The sequence below is a fragment of the Camelus bactrianus genome, chromosome 10, assembly GCF_048773025.1.
Source record: "Camelus bactrianus isolate YW-2024 breed Bactrian camel chromosome 10, ASM4877302v1, whole genome shotgun sequence".
Classification (NCBI taxonomy): Eukaryota; Metazoa; Chordata; class Mammalia; order Artiodactyla; family Camelidae; genus Camelus; species Camelus bactrianus.
Genome location: NC_133548.1, coordinates 11327410 through 11351535, shown reverse-complemented (window position 1 = coordinate 11351535; position 24126 = coordinate 11327410). Strand labels below are relative to the sequence as shown.

At 37.1% G+C, this 24126-nt stretch overlaps 2 protein-coding genes across 2 annotated transcripts; both read right to left on the bottom strand.

The window, feature by feature from the left end:
* Positions 1 to 9789: 9789 nt before the first annotated feature.
* Positions 9790 to 12896, bottom strand: LOC105070990 (olfactory receptor 5B12-like). The gene is given in 3 exon segments (XM_010957579.3): positions 9790 to 10210; positions 10212 to 10728; positions 12887 to 12896. Coding segments are annotated over 3 exon segments (948 nt in total).
* A 9832-nt stretch (positions 12897 to 22728) lies between these two features.
* LOC141578939 (olfactory receptor 5B12-like) lies at positions 22729 to 23682 on the bottom strand. The gene has a single exon (XM_074373013.1). The coding sequence runs from the start codon at positions 23680 to 23682 to the stop codon at positions 22729 to 22731; it is 954 nt and encodes a 317-aa protein (XP_074229114.1).
* Positions 23683 to 24126: the final 444 nt, after the last annotated feature.

Here is a 24126-nt window from a genome sequence, read left to right as displayed (position 1 = left end):
ACACTCATTCATAAAATTAGATTTCTGAGCAAATATCAGAAGGAAGCAGGTATGTTTAGGGGAAGGGCATTCCAGGCAGAAGGAACAGCAAACACATAGTACTGGGGTTCAGACATTCCAAGATTGTCCTGGAGACAGTAAGAAAATGAAGAGGGATGCAGTGGGAAGAAAAATTTAGGTCAGAGAGGTACAGCAAGGTGAAGCTGTAATGACCTCATACACTACTGTAAATTATAAGGCTTTATTCTTAAGATTGGAAAGCATTATAGGATTTGGACAAAAAGTGACATAACCTGATTCCTTTTTTAAAAGGTTCACTCTAGTAGATCTGTTGATTGAGTTTACTAGGATAAAAATGAAAGGTGGTAGAAAAATTAGTAGGCCATTGTAATAAAAAGACGACAATTGCTTGGACCAAGAAGGCAGGGAGAGAGATAAAGAGAAATTATCTACTTTTGAATTTACCTCAAAAGTAGAGCTGACTAAATTTCCTGATGTATTGAAAAAGGGGGCAGGAGAGAAAAAGGGGGGTCAATGCTGACTCCTATTTTTGCATAGTGATACACAGAATAGTGTAAAAGAAACAGGTGTCTGGAAACAGGGGGAAAAGATCATTTCATTGAGCTTAAAATCTCTTTTGGCCAGTTAAGTAGAAGTGTTACAGAAATCATTAGATATACAATGTGGAGTTGAGCGGCGAGGACTGGCTGCAACAGATTATATTGATTTAAATCATGTTGGCAATTTCTAATGGTTCAACCTACGTATGTTATATTAAATCCACAAGAGTAAATAACACCACCGAGTGTTTAGACAGACAAAAAGAGTTTAGACAGACAAAAATTAGAGTATTCTAATGTCAAGAAGATAAGGAGATTCTGTGGCAAGGGGGATATGGGAGACAAAATTGCTAAAACTTGAGATGGTTACAAAGGAAGCACTACCCCAAGACACAGATTCCAATTAGACCAAGAAAAGGGGACTGTCAGAAGAAGCATTAAATACATATTAGGTTATGTTTATGATTGACTATAAATTTCACAGCAGAATGATTTCAAGCGTCTGGCAAGAGTGGAAGCCAAGGTCAGTAAAGAGGATATACCAAGATGTATGGACATTATTTTGTAGGAGTTGAGGGCAGATATGACAACCCTCAGCTTCATGCTGAGTGCCATAGCAATAAATATAATAATGACGTTAGTCTTATGGGTCTCAGGATGAGGATAGGGGTTGGAAAGATGATTATACAGCTAAAGGTCATGACAGAAGCAAGATTTCTACGTAGAATTATATCCCTGCTATTAGTGGTATGAGGACCACTTATGCAGAGCAAGGTGACAAGGATATTCTCTTGGTTCCGCAAAAACTTCTCATTTGGATGAATAGCACGGATACAGATTTCTTAAATTCGGGGGAAAAAAAATGTTCTTGGAATTATTTCAGGACTTTTTTTTTACCAACTTTCTTCTCCATACATGAAATCTTAGGTTTCAATTCAACATCTTCTTAGAGGGAAAAGACAGTTAAAACTTATTCTAGTGAATGGAAAAGACATTAAGGACTACCATGGTTCTCTGAGGCATTTATTGATCTCATCATTCTTTGCTCTACAGATGGAAATTTCTTAGAGAATGGCCCACCGTATAGTTGCTGCAAAACACAAACTGAAAAATGCAATTGTCCTGATAACATGTTCTCTGCTCCCAATGCAAATGTCATATATTTTTCAAAAAATAAAAAACAAAAAACCCCCCAAAACCCTACAAGTTCATTTTCAGATACAATTATGTCATTATAATAAGTAGACTTGATCACTTTGTTACTCAAATTTTTAAAGTGTTATCATAATTTGTCATTTTGTATAGTGGAAGTAAGGATTGATGATGGCTTAAGTTGTAATGGATATGATTCACTGAGCATTTGCCATGATCCCATCACCAAGCTAGAGACCATGTGACTTTTCCTTGGTTAATCCTTACAGATCATGTGAGATATTATCTCCAATTCACAAATACGGAAATGGAAGATTTACTGGTTACTTGCTTAAGGCTGAAGAAAGCAGCAAAGATGGGATTTGAAGCCAAATTATTTTGAATCAAATCCTTAGCTCTTTACCATGAAAAAAATCTTCCTTTAAACATTTTACACATTTAACCTACACTGGGCACAACAAAGTAACTCATTTAGTTGACTGGTTGAGTGAGTGAGTGATTAAATCTGTCATCAGAAGTCAATGTGGATAATTGAAAAGGACAAATTTTGGAATCAAATATACTAACCAGTTTGTGTGACTTAGTGCAAATAACCTACTTTTCTGGATCTCAGTTGAATAACAGGAGCTGGATCCACAAATGTTTACAACCCACTTCAACCTCTCAAAAAATCCTCACGCAGTTCAAAAGCATCATAACTCTTTAGTAGCACCAACCGATAAGGCATATAAAGTTTGCAGAGCTGTCCATTTCTTCCATCCCTCTGTAAGCACGAAGTCCCCGTGGGGCACCAGATTGTGCGGTAACCTCTAGGTCTACAATGTTGAACAAGGTACACTTCTTGACCTCAGAATACCTAATGCACTGAGGCAGATATATAAACTGATAGAATATTATGTGCTATTATTCTCCATTCCCAAGAGAGAGCACTGTTTTCTCATTTGTTCAGAACTGTGTGATGGTGGTTGATCTTATTTACAAGATAACCTATCAGTCAATCTATGTAATAGTTAATAAACTGGGTGTCCAATACCAGATAAGTCTCTAGTGGCAGAACTAGAGTTTGAGATTAGATCTATTTACGCACATGATTAGTTGTATCTTGTGTAATTTTACACATCTCCATTTCAGTGCATTTTATCGTTGATTTCTAAGCCGATTTCCCCCTCATTATTATTTTTCATTTCTTCTCTCCCTCTTTTTAAATATTATATTAGCTCCCAGATTACAATAAAATTTTATATTGACACTCAATTTGGTCCTCTCACCAACTCTTGGTTTAGTCAAAATAAGTAATATTATCACATTCTCTGAAAGAGAAACAGATTAAAATAGTTTAAATAATTTGTTCAAAGTCGAACAAGTTTATACTTAGAAGAGATTCAGGGTCTTCTGATGCTTTTCCTCTATGTCAAACGATAAATATCTGTTCTAATGGGACCTCTACATTGTTTAGACATGAAATTTTCAGTTGCACCAAATAGGTACAAGAAATATTCAAGACATTCAACCTCAAGCCCTGAATAAGTAAAAGGAGATGCATCGTTCCTTGATGCATCGTTCTTATTACCTCCATCCATGCAAATTTATGCAGACAGTAGATTTCATCTAGTAGATTTACAGGTTTACGTTATTCTGTGAACAATAGAACATGCAAATGCAGCACCTTCATACGTGAGTGGTTCTCAAATCAGAAATTCAGTCTGTGAAAGAAAGTAAACACCCTATTGCGATGTTCTTCTTTAGTGTTTTGCCAAAAAAATTTAAATTTCTCTAGAGACAGGAAGAAACTGAATTTAAAAAATGCTATTGGTCTTGGAATCAGCCGACAAGAGTTCTACTCCTGAATCTGCTGCTCACTTTTCTTAGATAGGTCATTCCTTGAGCCTCAATGTCTTCATCTATAAAATGGAAATAATAGAAGGCAGCCTTAACAGACACCCTCCCTGAAGACTGCTGCTATGATCAGAAAGTAAGAAACTCTCTAAAATACCTCATACTTTGTAAGGAGTGGTCACCATAATCACAATCAGCATCACTATTACTTCGGGTTCTTTTCCCTGAACATCGTTGCATGCTCTTAGCAATATCACAGTTTAAGGGAAGGTCATTGCTGCTACTAGACAACCATTAACAAATCAGATGAATAAATAAATGGATGAAGTAATTCTGGTTCTTGGGCTGCACTTTCTAATGTGAGGCCAAATTGAGTCACGTGGGGACTGGAAAGTTTCAAAAATGGGAACCAGGAGAGAGTTATGCAGTCATGAATCTCTCGGGGGACAAATACCCTGTGGGGGCTGCAAAGCGCCTTGTCTCACCTAACTAGAAAACAGGTGATTAAAGTGTCTATGGAGATCCAGCTCCGCTTGTTGAGGGAGTTCATGGGTGTATTGACTCTATTTTCAGTAATCCTCTTTCATGATGCACAAACCGAACCACAGCATGACTTCCAGGGTGCAATCTGACATAAATATAGGGGGATAGAGCAAGGGTTCTGTCATTAAATAAGACAAGTGGACCCCAAGAATGAGTGCTTCACTTAACTCATCTTAAATGTTTGTACCAATGAGAAGAAATATCAATTCATTTAACCATTTATTGATCCCAAATATGTTTCAGCCATAGCGATGAACCCTGAGAATACAGATTCATGCAAAATAAGCATCATTCTTGCATTCATAGCACTTAAGTTTAGTGGAAAAGAAATACACTAAACAAATAAACTAAGATGCCTATATTTACATGTCTTGTGTGTGTTTATGGATACAGAGAAAATAAAAGGAAAGAATAAATCTACCTTACACTGGCTGGTCAGAATGTTTTCTCAGGAGAGTTAACATTTCAACCAGACCTAAAATAATAACAAGTCAGTCGGGGAACGATCATTCCAGGCAAAATGAAAATTGTGTAGTAGAGGCCCCATATTTTGAGGCAGTCAGCAGAATCTAAAAGACGATGTGACTGCAGCAGAGGTAGTAGGACCTCTTCCTCAGCAGTTTCCATGTTAGCATCCTCCCAGAACAAAACCTGAATAAAACAAAATGAAACAGAGACGCCCAACCCCCAAACCAAAACTATCAACAGAATTATTGGTCTGGATCACAGGACCAGAAAAGATGGGCTTTAAGCATAGCTCAGATATTGTCCTGCCAGAAGCAAGGACCATTCGGCTTCACAATTAGCTTCAGACTGGAAACTTCTTTCCCACTAATTTCAGAGAAGAGATCAAGGTGGCAGAATAGAAGGGCATGGAATTCACCTCCCTCTGTGAACACACCAAAAGTACATCTACGTGTGGAGCAGTTCTCACTGAAAACGAAGTGAAAACTGGCAGAGCTGCTGCAAATGAGGGGAATGATCAGTTGTGAGGGACTGTGCCAGCCTGGCCCTGGAACAGCAGCTGAACAGGGCGGGTGCAACCATCATGGCACTTATGGAGGGAGAACATCGGAAGTAGTCCAGGGCTCTGACTGTTGCTGGGACACCACAGCCCATGCCCACAGCCAAGCCAAGTCCCTGCACCTGCTCCACTTGCTCCAGGACTGCTCCCCCTGGAATGAGGCTGCCTGTGCTGGGAAGGGGGAGAGCGTCCATGTGTAGGGAACACAGCCAGATCAGACTCACGTCTCTGGGCTTCTGCTCCAGCAACTTGGGGCCCAACCCAACCCCAATAGGATGGTGGTGAATACTGAGCAGGGGGAAGCTCCAGCTCACACCTGGTTATGGCTGTAGCCCCCCAGTCTCCAGCCCCACCTCCTACCAAGGAGACAGCTGCCAGCACACTCTGGGGAAGGATGTGACTCCTGCTCACGCCAGATCCAGCTCTTCCACCAAAGCCAGTGGGCGCACACAGGCTGTATAGGGAACCTCCTACACAAGGACATCCCTTCAAGACAAAAATCGTTAATTATTTCAATTAATTTCATAGAGACAAAAAATGTTAGGCAAAATGAGAAGGCGGAGGAATTCGTTTCAATTGAACAAGAGAAAAATCACTGGAAAAAAACAATGACCAGAAATAAATACCAGATAAAGAGTTCAAAGCATTAGTAAAAAGAATGCTAACTCAAGTAGAGAAAAGAATAGACAAACACAGTGAGAACTTTAACAAGGAATTATAAATTATAAAAATATTAAAAAAAGAACCAGTCAGAACTGAAAAACACAACAACTGAAGTCAGAAACAAACTAGAAGGAATTAACAGCAGACTAGATACAAAAGAATGAATAAGTATTCTGGAGGACAGAATGGCTGCAATTCCCTGTGCTGTACAATATAGCCTTGTTGCTTATCTATTTTATACACAGTAGTTTGTATCTTTTAATTCCATACCCTTAATTTACCCATCTCCTCTTCCCTCTCCTCTTTGGTAATGACTAGTTTATTTCTATATCTGGGAGTCTGTTTCTGTTTTGCATATACATTCATTTGTATTATTTTTTAGATTCCACATATAAGTAATAACATACAGTATTTGTCTTTCTCTGCCTGTATTATTTCACTAACTATAATGTTATCTAAGTCCATCCCTGTTAATGCAAACGGCAGAATTTCATTCTTTTTTATGAGTGAGTAATATTTATTTATTTATTTATTTATTTATTTATTTATTTATTTATCTCTCCATCCATTCATCTGTTGATGGGCAAGGTTGCTTCCATCCATAGACTATTGTATACAGTGTTTCTATGAACACTGGAGTGAATGTATCTTTTCAAATTACTTTTTTGGCTTTTTTCTAGATATATAGCTAAAAGTGGAATTGCTGGATTATATGGTAGTTCTGTTTTTAATCTTCTGAGGAACTTCCATGTTGGAAGTTTTCCATAGTGGTTGCACCAGTTTATGTTCCTACCAAGAGTGTACAAGGGTTCCCTTTTCTCCACATCCTCTTCAACATTTATTATTTGTAGACTTTTTGATGATAGCCATTCTGACAGGTATAAGGTGATATCTCATTGATGTTTTGATTTGCATTTCTCTAATAATTAGCTGTGTTGAGCATCTTCTTATGTGCCTGTTAGATATTTATATATATCTTCTTTGGAAAAATATCTATTGAACTCTTTTCCCCCTTTCTTTTTTTCAATTAGGTTGTTTTTTCTTTTGATATTGAGTAGTATGAGCTGTTTGTATATTTTGGATATAACTCTTTGTCAGTCTCATCGTTGGCAAATACTTTCTTCCTTTCTGTAGGTTGTCTTTTTGTTTTGTCTAGGGTTTCCTTTGCTGTGCAAAAGCTTTTAAGTTTAATTAGGTCCTATTTGTTTAGTTTTGTTTTTATTTCTTTTGCCTTAGGAGACTGATCCAAGAAAATATTGTTATAATTTATGTTAAAGAATGTTCTGCCTATGTTCTCTTCTAGGAGTTTTATGGTTTCAGGTCTCACATTCTGGTCTTTAATTTATGTTAAGTTTCTTTCTTTTTCTGCATATGGCGTGAGGGAATGTTCTAATCTCATTATATATTAGTTGTGGTTATCCAGTTTTCCTAGCATCACTTGCTGAAGACACTGTCTTTTTTTCATTGTATATTCTTACCCTCTCTATCATAGATTAATTGACCATAGATGTGTAGGTTTATTTCCAGGCTCTCTATTCTATTTCATTGATCTATGTGTCTGTTTTTGTGCCAGGAGGATGCTGTTTTGATTACTGTAGTTTTGTAGTATAGTCTGAAGTCTGGGGAGTGATAACTCCACTTTTGCTCTTTTTAACTAAGATGTTTTTAAAATTTAGGGTCTTTAGTGGTTCTGTATACATTTTAGGATGATTTATTCCAGTCTTGTGAAAAATGTCATGGGTATTTTGATGGTGATTGAATTAAATATGTAGATTTCTTTGGGTAGTCTGTCAATTTAAAAAACTTAGTTCTTCTAATTCAAAGGTATAGGATGTCTTTCCATTTCTGTGAATCACATTCAGTTTTCTTCATCAATGTTTTGTATTTTTCAGAATATAGGTTTTTCACCTCCTTGAGTAAGTTTATTCTTAGGTATTTCTTTTGATGCAATTTTAAATGTGGGACTGTTTGTTACTTTATCTTTCTGATATTTCATTATTTGCATATAGAAATGCAACAAATATCTGTATCTTAATCTTGTATTCTGCAATGTTGCTGAATTTATTTATTAGTTATAACAGTTTTTCGGGGGGGTGATACTTTAGGGTTCTCTATATAGATCATCATGTCATCTGCAGAAGTGACAGTTTTAATCTTCCCTAACAATTTGGACACCTTTTATTTCTTTTTCTTGTCTGATTTCTGTGGTTAAGATTTCCAACAATATGTTAAATAGAAGGGGCAAGAGTGGGCTTCCTTGTTTTGTTCCTGAATCTAGCACGAAGGCCTTCAGCTTTTCACTGTTAAGTACTATGTTGGCTGTGGGTTTGTCATAAATGGCCTTCATCAAGTTGAGATATGTTCCCTGTATAACCACTTTGATGGAAGTTTTTATTATGATTGAGATGATCATGTGATTTCAATCTTTCGTTTTGTTAATGTGGTGTATCACATTGCCTTCTCTCTGTTGAACCATCTGTGTGATACTGGAATAAATCCAAATTGATCATGGTTTTAAGTCTATAGATTGATTTAAAGATATCATTACAATTGTTATCATACTTCTATATGATTTATAGTAGTCTAACATACAAAAATTAAAAATCAAGACTAGGTTGTTCTTAGAAATTGGTAAGGACCCATCAGGTCATCTAATCTGAGCCTGAATGCCAATATTGGGGGCCTGACTGCAGATCTACAGGAAAGAGCATAAAATGTATCCTGGGCTGAGTGTCTAAAGACAAAGAGTCAAACCTTACTTTAAAATTGAATGTTGTTATTTTCAATTCAGTGAATTAAAATATGCTTTTATTATTGTTTCCCTTGTCTTACACTCTGGTCTTCCTTTTATAAATTAATATTGTCATATGAAGATGTAACTTATGGATGATGAGTTGTAAAGATGAAAATCGAGCTAAGTAGTGATGCCCATATAATGATGTTTATCATCATTGAACAAAAGAACAACAACAGAAAAACATTCAATAATAAACCCATACCCAGGATATTTGACTCCAAGGTTATATCTAAGGATATACTATCAGAAATGAATCTCATTGTTTTAAATTGTACTGTAAAAATAGACTAATTTCATTTATCTCTTTAACTTAGCTTTATGTTCATTTGTGTGTATGAGTTACACAAGGTTTGAATAAATGATGGCTGTGTGAGCATGTATTTAAATATACATGTGAGCCTAAATGTGCACACAAGAGTGTGGTTGATCACATAAAATAATTAAATGTAAGTAATAAGAAATTTTATAATAAGAATTTTACAATCATGATTGATACTTCCTAAGCTATTATTCTTCAGATATATTTGTAAGCCATTTATGTCATGGACTTAACAGAGAACTTGAGAAAGTACCTCAAGAATTTACAAAACTGTTGGCTTACAAGACATAGAAACAACCTAAATGTCCATAGACAGAAGACAGGATAAAGCAGTTGTGGTATATTTATATAATGGAATATTAATCAGCCATAAAAAAGCAATAAAATAATGCCATTTGCAGCAACATAGATGGCCCTGGAAAATGTCATTCTAAGTGAAGTAAGCCAGAAACAGAAAGAAAATTACCATATGATATCACTCATATATGGAATCTGAAATAAAAAGACAAATGAATGTATATATAAAGCAGAAACAGACACAAAGACATAGAAAACAAACTTATGGTTACCAGTGGCGAAGGGGATGGGAAGAGGTAAATTGGAAGTTCGAGATTTGCAAATATTCACTGGTATATATAAAATAGGTAAACAAGTTTATACTGTATAGCACAGGGAACTATATTCAATATCTTGTAGTAGCTTATGGTGAAAAAGAATATGAAAATGTATATATGTATATTCATGTATGACTGAAGCACTGTGCCAGACTCTAGAAATTGACACAACATTGTAAACTGACTATACCTCAATAAAAAAAACTGTTGGCTTAGCAAGGCAATATTTTCCCAATCTTGACTGAACTGTATGAAAATGTCTTGATGTTGATTTTATATAATTAAAACCTAAATCTTATCAAAGACTTTGCCTTCCTCACAGCCTTTTTAAAGGCACTCTTGATGTCTTTGTTCCTCAGGCTGTAGACCAGTGGGTTCAGCATGGGAACAATGATGGCATAGAACACAGATGCCAATTTGTCTGTGTCCATGGAATGGTTGGAGCTGGGCAGTAAGTACATGAAGGCACCTGTCCCATAGAAGACAGAGACAGCAGTGAGGTGAGAAGCACAGGTGGAAAATGCCTTCTGATGTCCTTCAGATGAGCGCATCCTCAGAATGGTGATAAATATAAACAGATAAGAGATCAAGATGGCCAGGACAGAAAAGATGATATTGAAGCCCACCAAAACAAATAAAATCATCTCATTTATGTTGTTGTCTGAGCAAGAAAGAGCAAGGAGAGGGGTAGCATCACAGAAAGTCATCAATCACATTTGATCTACAGAAAGAGAGATTGAATATGTTCCATGTGTTCAGAGAGGCCTCCAGAAAACCAAGGACATAGGAACCTATGACCAGACACAAACACAAGCTTGTTGTCATGATGCTGGTGTAATATAGTGGTTTACACACTGCTGCATAACGATCATAGGCCATGGAGGTCAAGAGAAAAATTTCCACAATAAAGACTGCATAAAAGAACAACTGAGCGGCACACGCATTGTAGGAGATGACCTTGTCTCCTATAAGGAATCCAGCCATCGCCTTGGGAGTGACAGCTGTGGAGTAACCAAAGTCTGCCAGAGACAGGTTACTGAGGAAGAAGTACATGGGAGTGTGGAGACGAGAGTCCAGCAGGATCAATGTGATCACTCCCAAGTTCCCAAGCAGAGTGATGAGGTAGACGAGAGTGAACACCAGAGAGAGTGGGATCTGCAGTCTTGGGTCATCAGTTATCCCAACAAGAATGAATTCAGTCAGCTCTGTACTATTCTCCACTGGGATCATTGGTGCAGTATATGAATGAATTTAACATGAGCGAAAAACAAAATGTAATTATTAAGTATTGGAAGATATGTAGCAAAAAGGATTTTGGAGGTAACATATCCAAATCTTCTATCCTCATCAATGGTTGAAATTAAAGTTCAGAGATGAATATAGACTTCTGTACAATCAAAGGATTTGCGACTGAATGAGATATGCTGGCCTCTCAATTCAGATTTTCAAACACTGGACACAGAATAATTATGCAATAAAATAGGTTAGTGTAATTTAATTCTTCTTATTTCAATTACCACTATTGTATCAAGAGCAGTATTATAGTCTAGCAAAACATAGTTTAATATATCATGTTCTACCCTTCAGCAGTCTCAGAGGCTAATAGGGAACACAGAATGTGGTGTTACTATACAGTGGGTACAAGAGAAATGCCTGTGCAAGAAATGCAGCCATCCAGAGAATAAAAGTTAAAAGCATGAGTCAAGACTAAGGACATCTGGATGCAAATTCCAGTTCCACCATATACTAGATGGCTGACCCACCAGGGATAGCTTGATATCACTTTTCCATCACTTTTCCCTTGAACTCATTGTCAAACTGGAGTGATTGTGCAAACTGGCACTGCAAGTTTTTCCACACTGTGACCAGGGCAGAGCTATTGGTCTATATACTGATTAGAGAAGTAGACATTGTAATAGAGGAATTCCAGATAACTCTGAAAACCAACATCCTGTATTCTCACTCATTCCATTTGCTTCTGCCCTAAATTCCTTTCACTCTGATATTCTGTCTATACCTTCCTCCGATTTTTCACCCAGTATTATTCTTCTACTCAGGTAGTGCCCAGTACAGCTATGCCAAGTAAGGATCGATCTGTTTCCTGAGTCAGCTTTTGTATTAAGTAGAGAGTCTGAGCCTTAGTTTTCCACCTATAAAATGGATAAAACAATATGGCTTAGCACTTAACAGAAGTTCAATAAATGTAGATATTTTTACTATTAGAAAATAGTGAAAGGCTCTATCTAAGGACCAAAGAGTAGGTGAGATTAGGAAAAGCTTCTAAGGGGGAATGAAATCTAGGATGTCATGATCCATTCATTTTTCTTTGCATTAATCTCATTAATATGTGCAACAGATAATGATGGTTTGGACCCGGGTGGTAGTGAGACAGATAATGAGAAATTATCCAATTCTGGATATATCTCAAAAGTAGAGCTGGTTGGATTTTCTGATTTACTGAACATAGGGCACTGAAGAAAGAGGGAACAATAATTCCACTTTTTGTATAGTGGTACAGGGAATAGGGTAGATGAACCAGATATTTGAAAAAGAGCAAGACAGATGATTCCAGGTAAGTCCTGCTGAGTTTGAGATCATTTTGGCCGTCTGACTCAGAAGGGCTGCATAAACAATTTAGAACTGCTTGCATCAGATTTTATTATTTTGAACTATATTGGAAATTTCCGAATGGTGTAACCTTCAGCTATCATATAAAATCCACAAAACTAAATGACACCACTAAAGGAAACAGCTTGGAGAAAACAAAAATCAGAGTATTATAATGTACGAATCAAGAACATGAGGCACTATAGTGTTAAGAGGAGTATGGGAGAGAAAATTATCACAACTGAGATGGCTAAAAGTGAAACGTTGTCCCAGAACACAGATTTCAGTTGGACCAGTTGGTAAAAGGAACTTTCCGAGAAGAGGTTAAGGGTATATTGGGTTATGTTGATGACTGTCCATAAATTCCAGAGGGCCTGGTGGAATGATTTCAGGAGTTGGGCAGGAGTCAAAGCTGGGAATAGAAAAAGGATATGAAGGAATATGGTCATTATTTAACAGGGGTTGATGCCTGATCTGAGATTCCTCAGCTTCACGGTGAGTGACACAGTGATGCAGAGAATTATGAGAATAGTCCTAAATGTCTCAAGACAGGTGATGACAACCAGGCTATTAGGCTGTGGAGTGGGAAGAGGGGGTGAAGGTCTTGATAGAAGCCTGACGTTTTCCACTCTCTTGTTGCTCTTGCTATTCATGTTAGGAAGGCCACTGGAGAATGTTCCAGAGAAGGCACTATCTTGGTTCCTCAGAAAAGTACTTACCTTCATCCATAAACATATATAGATACCCCTAAATCTGGAGAAAACAATGTACTGAAAGGCATTTCATTATTTAAAAACTTTCTTTTTTATGTGGTATATTTATACAATGGAATACTACTCAGCCATAAAAACCGACAACATAACGCCATTTACAGCAACATGGATGCTCCCGGAGAATGTCATTCTAAGTGAAGTAAGCCAGAAAGAGAAAGAAAAATACCATATGAGATCGCTCATATGTGGAATCTAAAACAAACAAACAAACAAACAAAGCATAAATACAAAACAGAAATAGACTCACAGACATAGAATATAAACTTGTGGTTGCCAAGGGGGCAGGGGGTGGGAAGAGATGGACTGGCTTTTCAAAATTTTAGAATAGATAAACAATATTATACTATATAGCACAGGGAAATATATACAAGATTTTATGGTAGCTCATAGAGGAAAAAAATGTGACAATGAATATATATATGTTCATGTATAACTGAAAAATTGTGCTCTACACTGGAATTTGACACACATTGTAAAATGATTATAAATCAATAAAAAATGTTAAACAAAACTTTCTTCTCAACAGAGTGAAGGAGTGAGACTTAATCCAGCAATTTCCAGTGAGAGGAAATAAACTAGTTTCAGGCACATTCTTGTAACCAAATTAATCTACTGGTGAGAAGAAGAATTATTGAAGGGTTTTGAGTCATATTGACCTCTCAGCAATGTTTCTTCAAAGATTTTTATGAATTGGTCCACCACATAGTTGGTGTTCAGGACATAATTAAAAATTGTAATCTTCCTGAGAACATGCTCTGTGCCCTCAGAAAAATTCAAATTTATTCTTCAAAGAATAACACAAGTTTCAAAGCTTCCATGAAGTCTTCAGTAACTCCTTCTCCCTAGACACTGCCCTTTTGTTATAACCTGTAGAGCACCATTAACCACTTTCCTACTTGGAATTGGTTTATCTTAATTTAAGCTTCATTTCCCATATACATCATCTATACTATATAAGAAGACATACAAACTTAAATGATGAATTAACTATGATATCTAGAATGTATTGAGCACTTTCTATTTTTAGAACACCACATGCAGCCTCTACCTCCACTAATTTGTCACCCAGCCATGGGAGACATTATTCCCATTTCACATATGGGGAAACTGAAGCTTGCTGACAAGTACTTACACACTGAAGTCCAAAAAACTAGCAAGTAGCAGAGCTGGTACTTGAAGTCATATCGTTTTAAATCAAAGCCTCAGTTCGTGATCAGTAAGAAGTATTCCCCTAATATTTTATAAATAATCTACACTCTCTATCCCAACGCTGGACACAATAAAGTTACTCATGATAATGCCTTATTTGTGGGTGACTGATTTATTGAATCCATCATTCAGAAGCAATACAGAGAATTAAAAAGCATGGTTTGGGAATCAAATATAATATTAGCTACTGTGAATTTGGCAAATAAACTATCTATCAGAATCCCCACCAAATGATAAGAACTATGTCAACAAATGCTTACAAGCAAACTCCTCTTCTCACTCTCCAAAAAGTAAAAGAAAAAAAACATTTCTACATTTAAAAGTGATAGAACTTTTTGATAACAGCAATGAATAAGCCACATAAAGTGCTGGAATTTGTTCAGTAATTCATCCAGCATTCATTCTCTCCTCAAGTACTAAGTATGTACTTACATTACACCAAAGTGTGTCATAATTCTATGATTTACAGCTATACATAAAACACATTACCTGACCTCACGGTGTGTAGTGGATCAAGACCAATGTATAAAATGATCATTATAATTTGTGATTTTTATCCTTTGTGCCCAAGCAGAGAGCATTATTTTTGTCCCTCAGGCCAGTATGGTAGGATGCTCTCATTTACACTATAGTTCACCAACCAGGAGGATATGTAATAGTTAATCAGTGTGGGTGCCTAATGCCAGTAATGCTTCTGAATGATAACTGGAGTCCAGGTCTCCTCATTTCCATACATTGTTCCTTCTGCTGTGATGTTTATAACTCTTCTTTCAAGCATTTAATAATTGGTTTCTTAGCCCCTCTTTTATTCCTCTTCATTCCTTCCCTTTTTCCTTAGTATAGTTATGTGCTCTCCAAATCATAATGAACTTTCAAACTGAGATCCAATTTCATACTCTCAAAGTCCATGGGATAGACAAAGTTCCCGGTATCACCATTCTCCGAAAGAAGAAACTAACAGTGAGGTAGCTTTAAGAACTTGTCCAAGTCACACAAGCTCTTATGTGGCAAAGCAAAAACTCAAGACCCTCCTGTTCCTTTCACTTTTTCACAAGATAAATACATTTGTTCCTTAAGAATTTCCATACTGTTTGTAACATATTTTTCTGTTTAAGAGAGACTCAAAACATTCAGTATAGAGTGACACATAAATCAAGGGGGAAACGGATGTCTTGATGTATTTTCCAAGAAAAATCAGTCCCTGTAAATTTATTCAGTTGTAGATTGATCAGAAGCTTACCTTGCTCCCTGAACTACGCAAGAGGCAAATTCAGCACATTCACGTATGAGTCTCAAATCAGAAATTCAATCCATGAAAGAAAGGAAACATTCTACTGAGATGTTCTTCTGAGTCTCTGATGAAAATGGAAAGTTCTCCAAAGCAAGGAGATACTTAAAAAAATTAATTGCCGGGGAAGTGGGTAACATGAATTCCATGGTAAAGTCTGCTCATCTCCCTTTTCAGGTAAGTCACTTATCTGCTTTGAGTCCCTATATCTTTATCTATAAAATGGAGCTATTCGGAAGGTTGCCCTGAACTACACTCTCCCTGAAAGACTGCCGCTGTCATGAGATAATAAGAGAATCTCTGGAATATCCTGAAAAAGGACAATTATCATAATCATAATCAAGGTCGCGGTTATCACAGCCCTGGTCGTTACTGCAGGCTCTCAGCAAACCTCAGTTTGGGGAAAGGCCACCGTAGGTACTAGACAACTATTGACAGTCAGGTGAATGGATGAATGGTCAATGGGCTCTGGCACTTTGTCTGTTACCTATAATATAAGTCCCCATGGAGTCACATAGGAACATGAAGAGAGTTATAGAACCTTGGACCTCCCAGGGCACAAAGCTCCCATGAGACCAACAATAGCTCCTGACCCCGCACAGCTAGAGACCAAATGGTTAGTGTGTCTGTAAAAACCGAGCTTTGCCTATTGATGGAGAGTATGAGTGTATTATAATTACTACTTGGGTTCTCGTTGATCATGCTAAAATCAAGTTACATCATTACCTCTAGGGCTCCAATTTGATGTAAACATGGGGGGATAAGGACAGAAGTTTGAGATGTCAATGGCATGTAACATTATGTTAGTTTCAGGTGCACAACACAATGATATGATATTTGTATATATTGCTAAATGATCACACAGTAAGTCTAGTTAACATCCACTTCCATCCTTAGTTGCAAATTTTTTTTCTTACATTGAGGACTTTTATGATTTACTCTCTTAGCAACTTTCAAATATGCAATAAAGGATTATTAATTATAGTCACCATGCTGTACAAATATACTACCATGGCATTTATTTTGTAATTTTTTCTGTATCTTGAAATGACCTCAACTCATTCCTTTGATTATGCCTTTTGGCCCATAAGAAGATTCCGGGCACTACACATCAAACCTCAAAAGTCCTAAATGCTAGATTTGTTGTTTCACTTCACATAGCCTCACTTTCTGTATCTTTTTAATGAAATTAGTAATACCTATCTTTGAAGTTTTACAGACTGCTTTGAGGATGAAATAAGACAAGGGACGTGAAATGAAGGTAAATCACTCAACCTGTGTAAAGGATTCCACCTGTTGTCAGAAAGTTCTATCCCAGGTCATTCTGACTGATGTATCACAGCAATGTCACTTTGAAGGAAAAGGCTTCCAGCCATGAGACTCTGAAGACCCCCTGAAATAAAATAAAATCACATCAACAAGGTTGCCCTGGGCACCAGGTAGTTCCCACTATAGTGAGTCTGAATAAAGCCAGATTGGGATTTAAGGGTCTAATGACTAATGTCTTGAAGGGAATTACACTGACATGGAGCTCTAAGGGAACAAGTTCTCCTGTGACCCATCCACAGCTCCATGCCTCATGGACTGAATATTTTAATTAAAATCTCACCTGTAGGGACCAAGTCCTTAGGGAACTTGCTAATAAAAGTCATGGGTATGTGAGTTGTTATTTCTTCTCCATTAAACCCATCTGTTCTCAAAAATCAAGAAAGAGAGGCTATTAACATTATTCTTGGAAGAAGTTGATGTGGACATCAGAGCTGGAAAAAAAAACACATGCTGGTACATCCAACCAATCACAAAAGTCTTAGACAACCAAGCAAGTGACATCCTGGGCCCCTCAGTTAGCCACGCTATGATCCAGCTCCACACACCAGTGAACCACCACTAGCCCCTTGACCTCCTGGGGCTTTGTAGCCAACTAGCAACACAGTCCCACCCACCATTGGACCAGGACCAGGATGAGGACACCTCTGGTCATGTAGCTGGCCATACCAGGACCCAGCTCTGCTCACCAGCAAGTGACCACCTCTGCATAAGGCATAACCTGGCTACCAACCAGACCAGGGTCTAGGTATGCCTATCAGCACATCTACAGTCATCATCCTGTAACAACAAAAAGACACACAGCCCATACAGGGAGCACCCCTAGAGCATATCACTCTAGTGAGCAGAGGGCAGTGCACTGCTGGGACACAGGATGTTTCCTACATAAAACCACTTTTCCAAGATAGGGTAACATAACCAACCTACCAAATACCAATAAATAATAACAATGAATTAGTCAAAATGAGGCAACAGAAGAATATGATCCAAATGGAATATCAAGATAAAACCCCAGAAGAGGAGATCAGTGAAGTGGAGATAAGGAATCTACCCAACAGAATTCATTGAAACAATTATGAAGATGCTCAAAGAAATCAGAAGAAGAATGGATGGACACAGAAATTTAAAAGACAGCTAGAAAATACAAAGAAGAGCCTAACAGAATTGAAGAATACAATAACTGAAATAAAAAATGCACTAGAAGGAATCAAAAAAAGATTAGATGATACAGAGCAATGGAGCAGTGAACTGGAAGACAGAGTAGTGGAAATTCACACAAGCACATCAGAGAAAGGAAATTTAAAATGAGGACAATTTGAGTCCTCTGAGATAGAATCAAGAAACTCAAATCCTCATGACAGTGTCCCAGAAGGAGAGAGGAGGTGGGGTACAGAACATATTTGAAGGTATAGTAGCTGAAAACATCCCTTACCTGGAAAAGTATCAGACAACTAGGGCCAGGGAGCAGAGAGAATCCCAAACAGTATTAACTCAAAAAGGTCCATACCAAGAGGTATTATAATTAAAATGACAAAAAATAAAAAGAGATTATTAAGAGATGCAAGGGAAAAGCAACAACTTATGTACAATGGACCTACCATAAGGGTATTATTGGACTTCCCAGCAGAAACTCTGTGGGCCAGAACAGGGTGGGTGATATATTTCAGTTGATGAAAGGGAAAAACAAGAAGACTCTGCCTGGAAAGGCTATCCTTCAGATGTGAAGAAATAATCAAGACTTTTACAGATGAGCAAAAGCTAAAAGAGTTCAGGACCACAAAACCAGCTGTACAAGAAATGTTAAAGAGCCTTCTCTAAGTAGAAAAGAATAGGCTACAACTAGAAACATGATAATTATGAAAGGAAATATCTCATTGGTAAAGGCAAGAGTATAGTGTTGAGCATTTGTTTTGCAGCAAGTCCTAATGGAGGCCGCGTGCACCTCGAGCAGCCAGGTTGGCACCTCCAGGCTCCTTCCCCAGTAACCACACTGAGCACCTCAGCATCAAGCGGACGTAGCTTTAACTGTGTCTGTGAGCATCTGTGCTTTATCTCAGTGTATTTTGTTCATCCATCAACAAAATGTGTCCTAAGGTGTTTGCTTCTTTGCTTTACACCATTTTGGCTTACAAAAGTTTCATAGCCATGCTCTACTTTCAGACAGTGGGGAAAATGTAGGGGTGTGTGTGTGTGTGTGTGTGTGTGTGTGTGTGTTTGTATATATACATATATATTTATATGGTTTTATAAAGATATTAAGGAAAAATTGAGGAATTCAGCAACTGAGGATTCAGTACTAGAATGAAGAGAAATGTATTGAGGTAAACTTCATTTTCTTACCTGCAATAAAAATTTGACAAGTATCTTAAAATAGTAGACACAGATCGATCCATTGCTGCTGCAAATCCTGGAGGGTATTATTAGTGAAATAGGTTAGATATAGAAATACAAATACTGTATGTTTTCACTTACATGTGGAATTAAAATGTTTTGCATCTCTCTGATAATCAGTGATATTGAACATTTTTCGTTCTACTATTGGCCATTTGTATATTTTCACTGGAGAATTGCTTGTTTCAGTCTTCTGCCCATTTTTGCATTTAGTTGTAGGGGTTTTTTGTTGTTGCTATTGTTGTTAAGTTGTATGAGCTGTTTTTATATTTTGGAAACTAAGCCCATGTAAGTTGCCAATATTTCTTCCATTTTGTAAGTTGTCTTTTTTTTTTTTAAACATTTGTTTATTGAGTTATAGTCATTTTACAATCTTGTGTCAAATTCCAGTATAGAGCACAATTTTTCGGTTATACATGAACATACATATATTCATTGTCACATTTTTTTTTTCGCTGTGAGCTACCACAAGGTCTTCTATATATAAGTTATCTTTTTGTTTTGCTTATGGTTTCCTTTGACGGGCAAAAGCTTATATGTTTAGTTAGGCCCCATTTATTTATTTTGCTGTTAAATCCTATTGCCTCGGTAGAATGCTTTAGGAGAACATTGCTAAGATTTATGTCAGAGAATGTTTTGCTATGTTTTCTTCTAGGAGGTTTATACTGTCCTATGTTTAATTCTTTAAGCCATCTTGAATTTATTTTTGTGTATGGTGTGAGGGAGTATTCAAACGTCATTGATTTACGTGCAGCTGTCCAGTTTTCCCAACATCACTTGCTGAAGAGACTGCATTTTTTCCATTGTATATTCTTGCCTCCTTTATCAAAGATTAATTGACCTTAAGTGTGTGGCTTTATTTCTGGGCTCTCTATTCTGTTCCATTGATCCATATGTCTGTTTTTGTGCCAATACCATGCTGTTTTGATTCCTGTAGCTCTGTGGTATTGTTTGAAGTCAGGGGTGAGGGTAATTTCTCTAGCTTTGTTCTTTTTCTTCAGTATGGCTTTGGCAATTCTGGGTCTTCTGTGATTCCGTATAAAATTTCATATTATTTGGTTTAGTTCTGTGGAAAATGTCCCAGGTCATTTGATAGGGATCACAGTAAATCTGTAGATTGCTTTGAGTAGCATAACCATTTTAACAATATTAATTCTTCCAATCTAAGAGCGTGGGATATCTTTCCATTTCTTTAAATCATCTTTAATTTCCTTAATTAATGTTTTTGTAGTTCTTTGCTTATAAGCCTTCCACCTCCTTGGTCAGGTTTATTTCTAAGTTTTTATTCTTTCGGATGCAGTTTAAAAAGGCATTGTTTCTTTACTTTCTTTTTCTAATATTTCATTGTTACTAAAAAGAAATGCCACTGATTTCTGTATGTTGATCTTGTATCCTGCTACCTTGGCAAATTCTTTGATCAGCTTTAGTAGTTTTTTTTTTTTTTTTGTGGAACCTTTAGTGTTTTCTATATATAGTATCATGTCATCCACATAGAATGACAATTTTATTTCTTCTTTTTTCGTGTAGATATATTTTATTTCATTTTCTTACCTGACTGTCATGGCTAGGACTTCCAATATTATATTGAAAACACATAGTGAGAGTGTGCATCCTTGTCTTGTTCCAGACTGTAGTAGGAAGGCTTAGAACTTTTCACCATTCAGTATTATGTTGGCTGTGGCTTTGTCCTAAATAGCTTTTATATGTTGGGGAATGTTCCCTCTACACCTACTTTGGTAAGAGTTTTCATCATAAATGTGTGTAGAATTTTATCAAATGCTTTTTCTGCATCTATTGAGATGATCATGTGATTTTTGTCCTTTCTTTTGTTGACACAGTGTATCATGTTGATTGATTTGTGTAAGTTGAACCATCTCTGAGTCCCTGAGTTGAACCCACTTGATCACAGTGCATGACCTTTCTTATGTGTTGTTGGCTTCTGTTTGCTAATATTTTTGCATCTTTGTTCATCAATGATATTGGCCTGTAAGTTTTTCTTTTGGCAGTGTCTTTGTCTGGCTTTGGTGTCAGGCTGATGGTGGCTTTCTAGAATGACTTTGGGAGTATTTCCTCCTCTTCAATATTTTGGAAAAGTTTGAGAAGGATCGATACAAGTTCTTTGTTTGGAGGAACTCTCCTGTGAGGCCATCTGATTCTGTACTTTTGCTTGCATGGCTCATTTACTTTTAACACTGAATAATATTCCCCTGTCTGAATGTGCCACAGTTTATAAATCCTTTCACTTACTGAAAGACATATTGATTGCTTCCAAGATTTGGCAACTATGAACAAAGCTGCTATAAACATTGTGGGGTTAAGTTTTCAATTCCTTTGGGTAAATACCAAGTAGAAAAACTGCTGGATTGTATAGTAAGAGTATGCTTAGTTTTGTTAGAAACTGCCAAGCTGTCTTCCAAAGAGGCTGCAATATTTTGCAGTCCTACTGGAAAGGAATGAGAGTTCCATTTGCTCCACATCCTTAGCAGCACTGGATGTTGTCAGTGTTCTGGATTTTGGCCTTTCTAATATATGTGTAGTATTATTTCATTGTTGTTTTAATTTGCATTTCCTGATAACATAAAATGTGGAGAATGACTCAATTTAAAACATTAACATTTTTGGTAATTTTCAAAGGACTATACCTAAGAAGAGGAGGACTCTCCAGGGCTGGTTTCATGACCATAAAGCCTGTACAGTTCTTAGATGGTCCTGCACTGGGTTAACACTCTGCTTTTCCCAACTTGGAATTATTATAAGTTTTTTAAATGGGACTCCACATTTTTGTTTTCACATAGGATCTGCACATTCTATAGCCATTCTGGTTTAAGTGTGAAGACTGTGTGAACTGATTCATCACATTTAAAGTATTCAAGGGAGATTTTAGGATTTCACAAGGTTGACGTGTGGAAAATGAAAATACCAGTTCCTTTTCTACAAAAGGAAAAACCTTCCCTATCAGGAGGGACAATAGCGGTGATCTTTCACTTGGTTCTGAGGGATATGCCCCATACATTTAAATACCTCTGGCATTCCATAACAAGTCATTTGGCACTTCACATCAAATCACAGGGGCCCTAATACTAGATTCCAGACATCATGTAAAAAAAGTACACTTCACGCTTCCTATGTATGAGTCCATGGTTTTGAAAGAAATATATATTTTATTTGTATTCTGAATGTATTCTAACTCATTTAGCTGAAAAAGAAATGTTCAAAGAAAAACCAATATCTCTAATATTTATAATTCAAAGAAATTGTCTTTAGACTCAGTAAAACTGGACACTGTTTTCCTTTTTAAAAGATGTCTTTATTATTTTTATCATCCTTCTGAATGATTTTTAGTATTCTAATACACGAAAATGAAAAAGCTAGGCTAGGCTATTCCTACCGAGTGGTGAGGACCAGTCAGCTCAACCTGTAATTTAAGCCTGAATGATAATCTATCAGTTGGTGTCCTGACTGTATACACAAAGGAAGGATCACAAACAGACACATTTGCTTCATAGACTTAAAAGAGCATGGGGGGAAGTACTCCAGTAGTTCATAAGACTCTTGATGTAGCAAGTCAATATTTTCCCCATGTCGACTGAAATGTATGAGACTGTCTTATTGTTGATTCTACATAATTAAAATATGAATCTTACAGAGAACTTTGCCTTCCCTACAGCCTTTTTAAAGGCACTCTTGACCTCTTTGTTCCTCAGGCTGTAGATCATAGGGTTCAGCATGGGAACAATGATGGCATAGAACACAGATGCCACCTTGTCAGTGTCCATGGAATGGCTGGAGCTGGGCAGTAAGTACATGAAGGTGCCAGTCCCGTAGAAGATGGAGATGGCAGTGAGGTGGGAAGCACAAGTGGAAAAAGCCTTCTGGCGTCCTTCAGATGAGCGCATCCTCAGAATGGTGATAAATATAAACAAATAGGAAATCGAGATGATCAGGACAGAAAAGAGGGCATTGAAACCCACCACAAAAAATATAACCATCTCATTGATGTAGCTGTCTGAGCATGAGAGAGCCAGGAGAGGAGGGGCATCACAGAAAAAATCATCAATCACATTGAATCTACAGAAAGAGAGATTGAATATGTTCCATGTGTTCAGAGAGGCCTCCAGAAAACCAAGGACATAGGAACCTATGACCAGACACAAACACAAGCTTGTTGTCATGATGCTGGTGTAATGTAGTGGTTTACACACTGCTGCATAACGGTCATAGGCCATGCAGTTCAAGAGAACAATTTCCACAACAACAAAGACCGCAAAAAAGAACAACTGAGCAGCACATGCATTGTAGGAAATGACCTTGTCTCCTATAAGGAATCCAGCCATCGCCTTGGGAGTGACAGCTGTGGAGTAACCAAAGTCTGCCAGAGACAGGTTACTGAGGAAGAAGTACATGGGAGTGTGGAGACGAGAGTCCAGCAGGATCAATGTGATCACTCCCAAGTTCCCAAGCAGAGTGATGAGGTAGACGAGAGTGAACACCAGAGAGAGTGGGATCTGCAGTCCTGGGTCATCAGTTATCCCAACAAGAATGAATTCAATCAGCTCTGTACGATTCTCCACTGGGGCCATTGGTGCAGTATGTGAATATCCTATAGTAATGGGGAAAGAGAATCTGGGTGGTAACTGAGCTTAGATCCATCATTATGCCCAAGGTGTATCTCTCATCAGAATTCTCAAATTTAACAGGAGCAAAAACCAAATGTAATTATTAAATATGGAGGGAAACATAGATTGTTCTAGCTAAAAGAATTTTGGAGATAATATATCCCATTCTCCTATCCTCATAAAGGATTGAAATTAAAGTTCAGAGATGAAAAGAGACTTCTGTACAACTAATGATTTGCTACTGAGTAAAATATGTTGATCTTTCAATTCAGATTTTCAAACTCTGGACACAGAATAATTATGCAATAAAATAGGTTAGTGTAATTTAATTCTTTTCATTCAATTACCACTATTGTATCAAGTGCAGTATTATATTGTGGCAAAACATAGTTTCATATATCATGTTCT

Excerpts from the sequence above, each read along its gene's own strand:
- LOC141578939 (XM_074373013.1), bottom strand. The coding sequence starts at position 23,682 with ATGGCCCCAGTGGAGAATCGTACAGAGCTGATTGAATTCATTCTTGTT.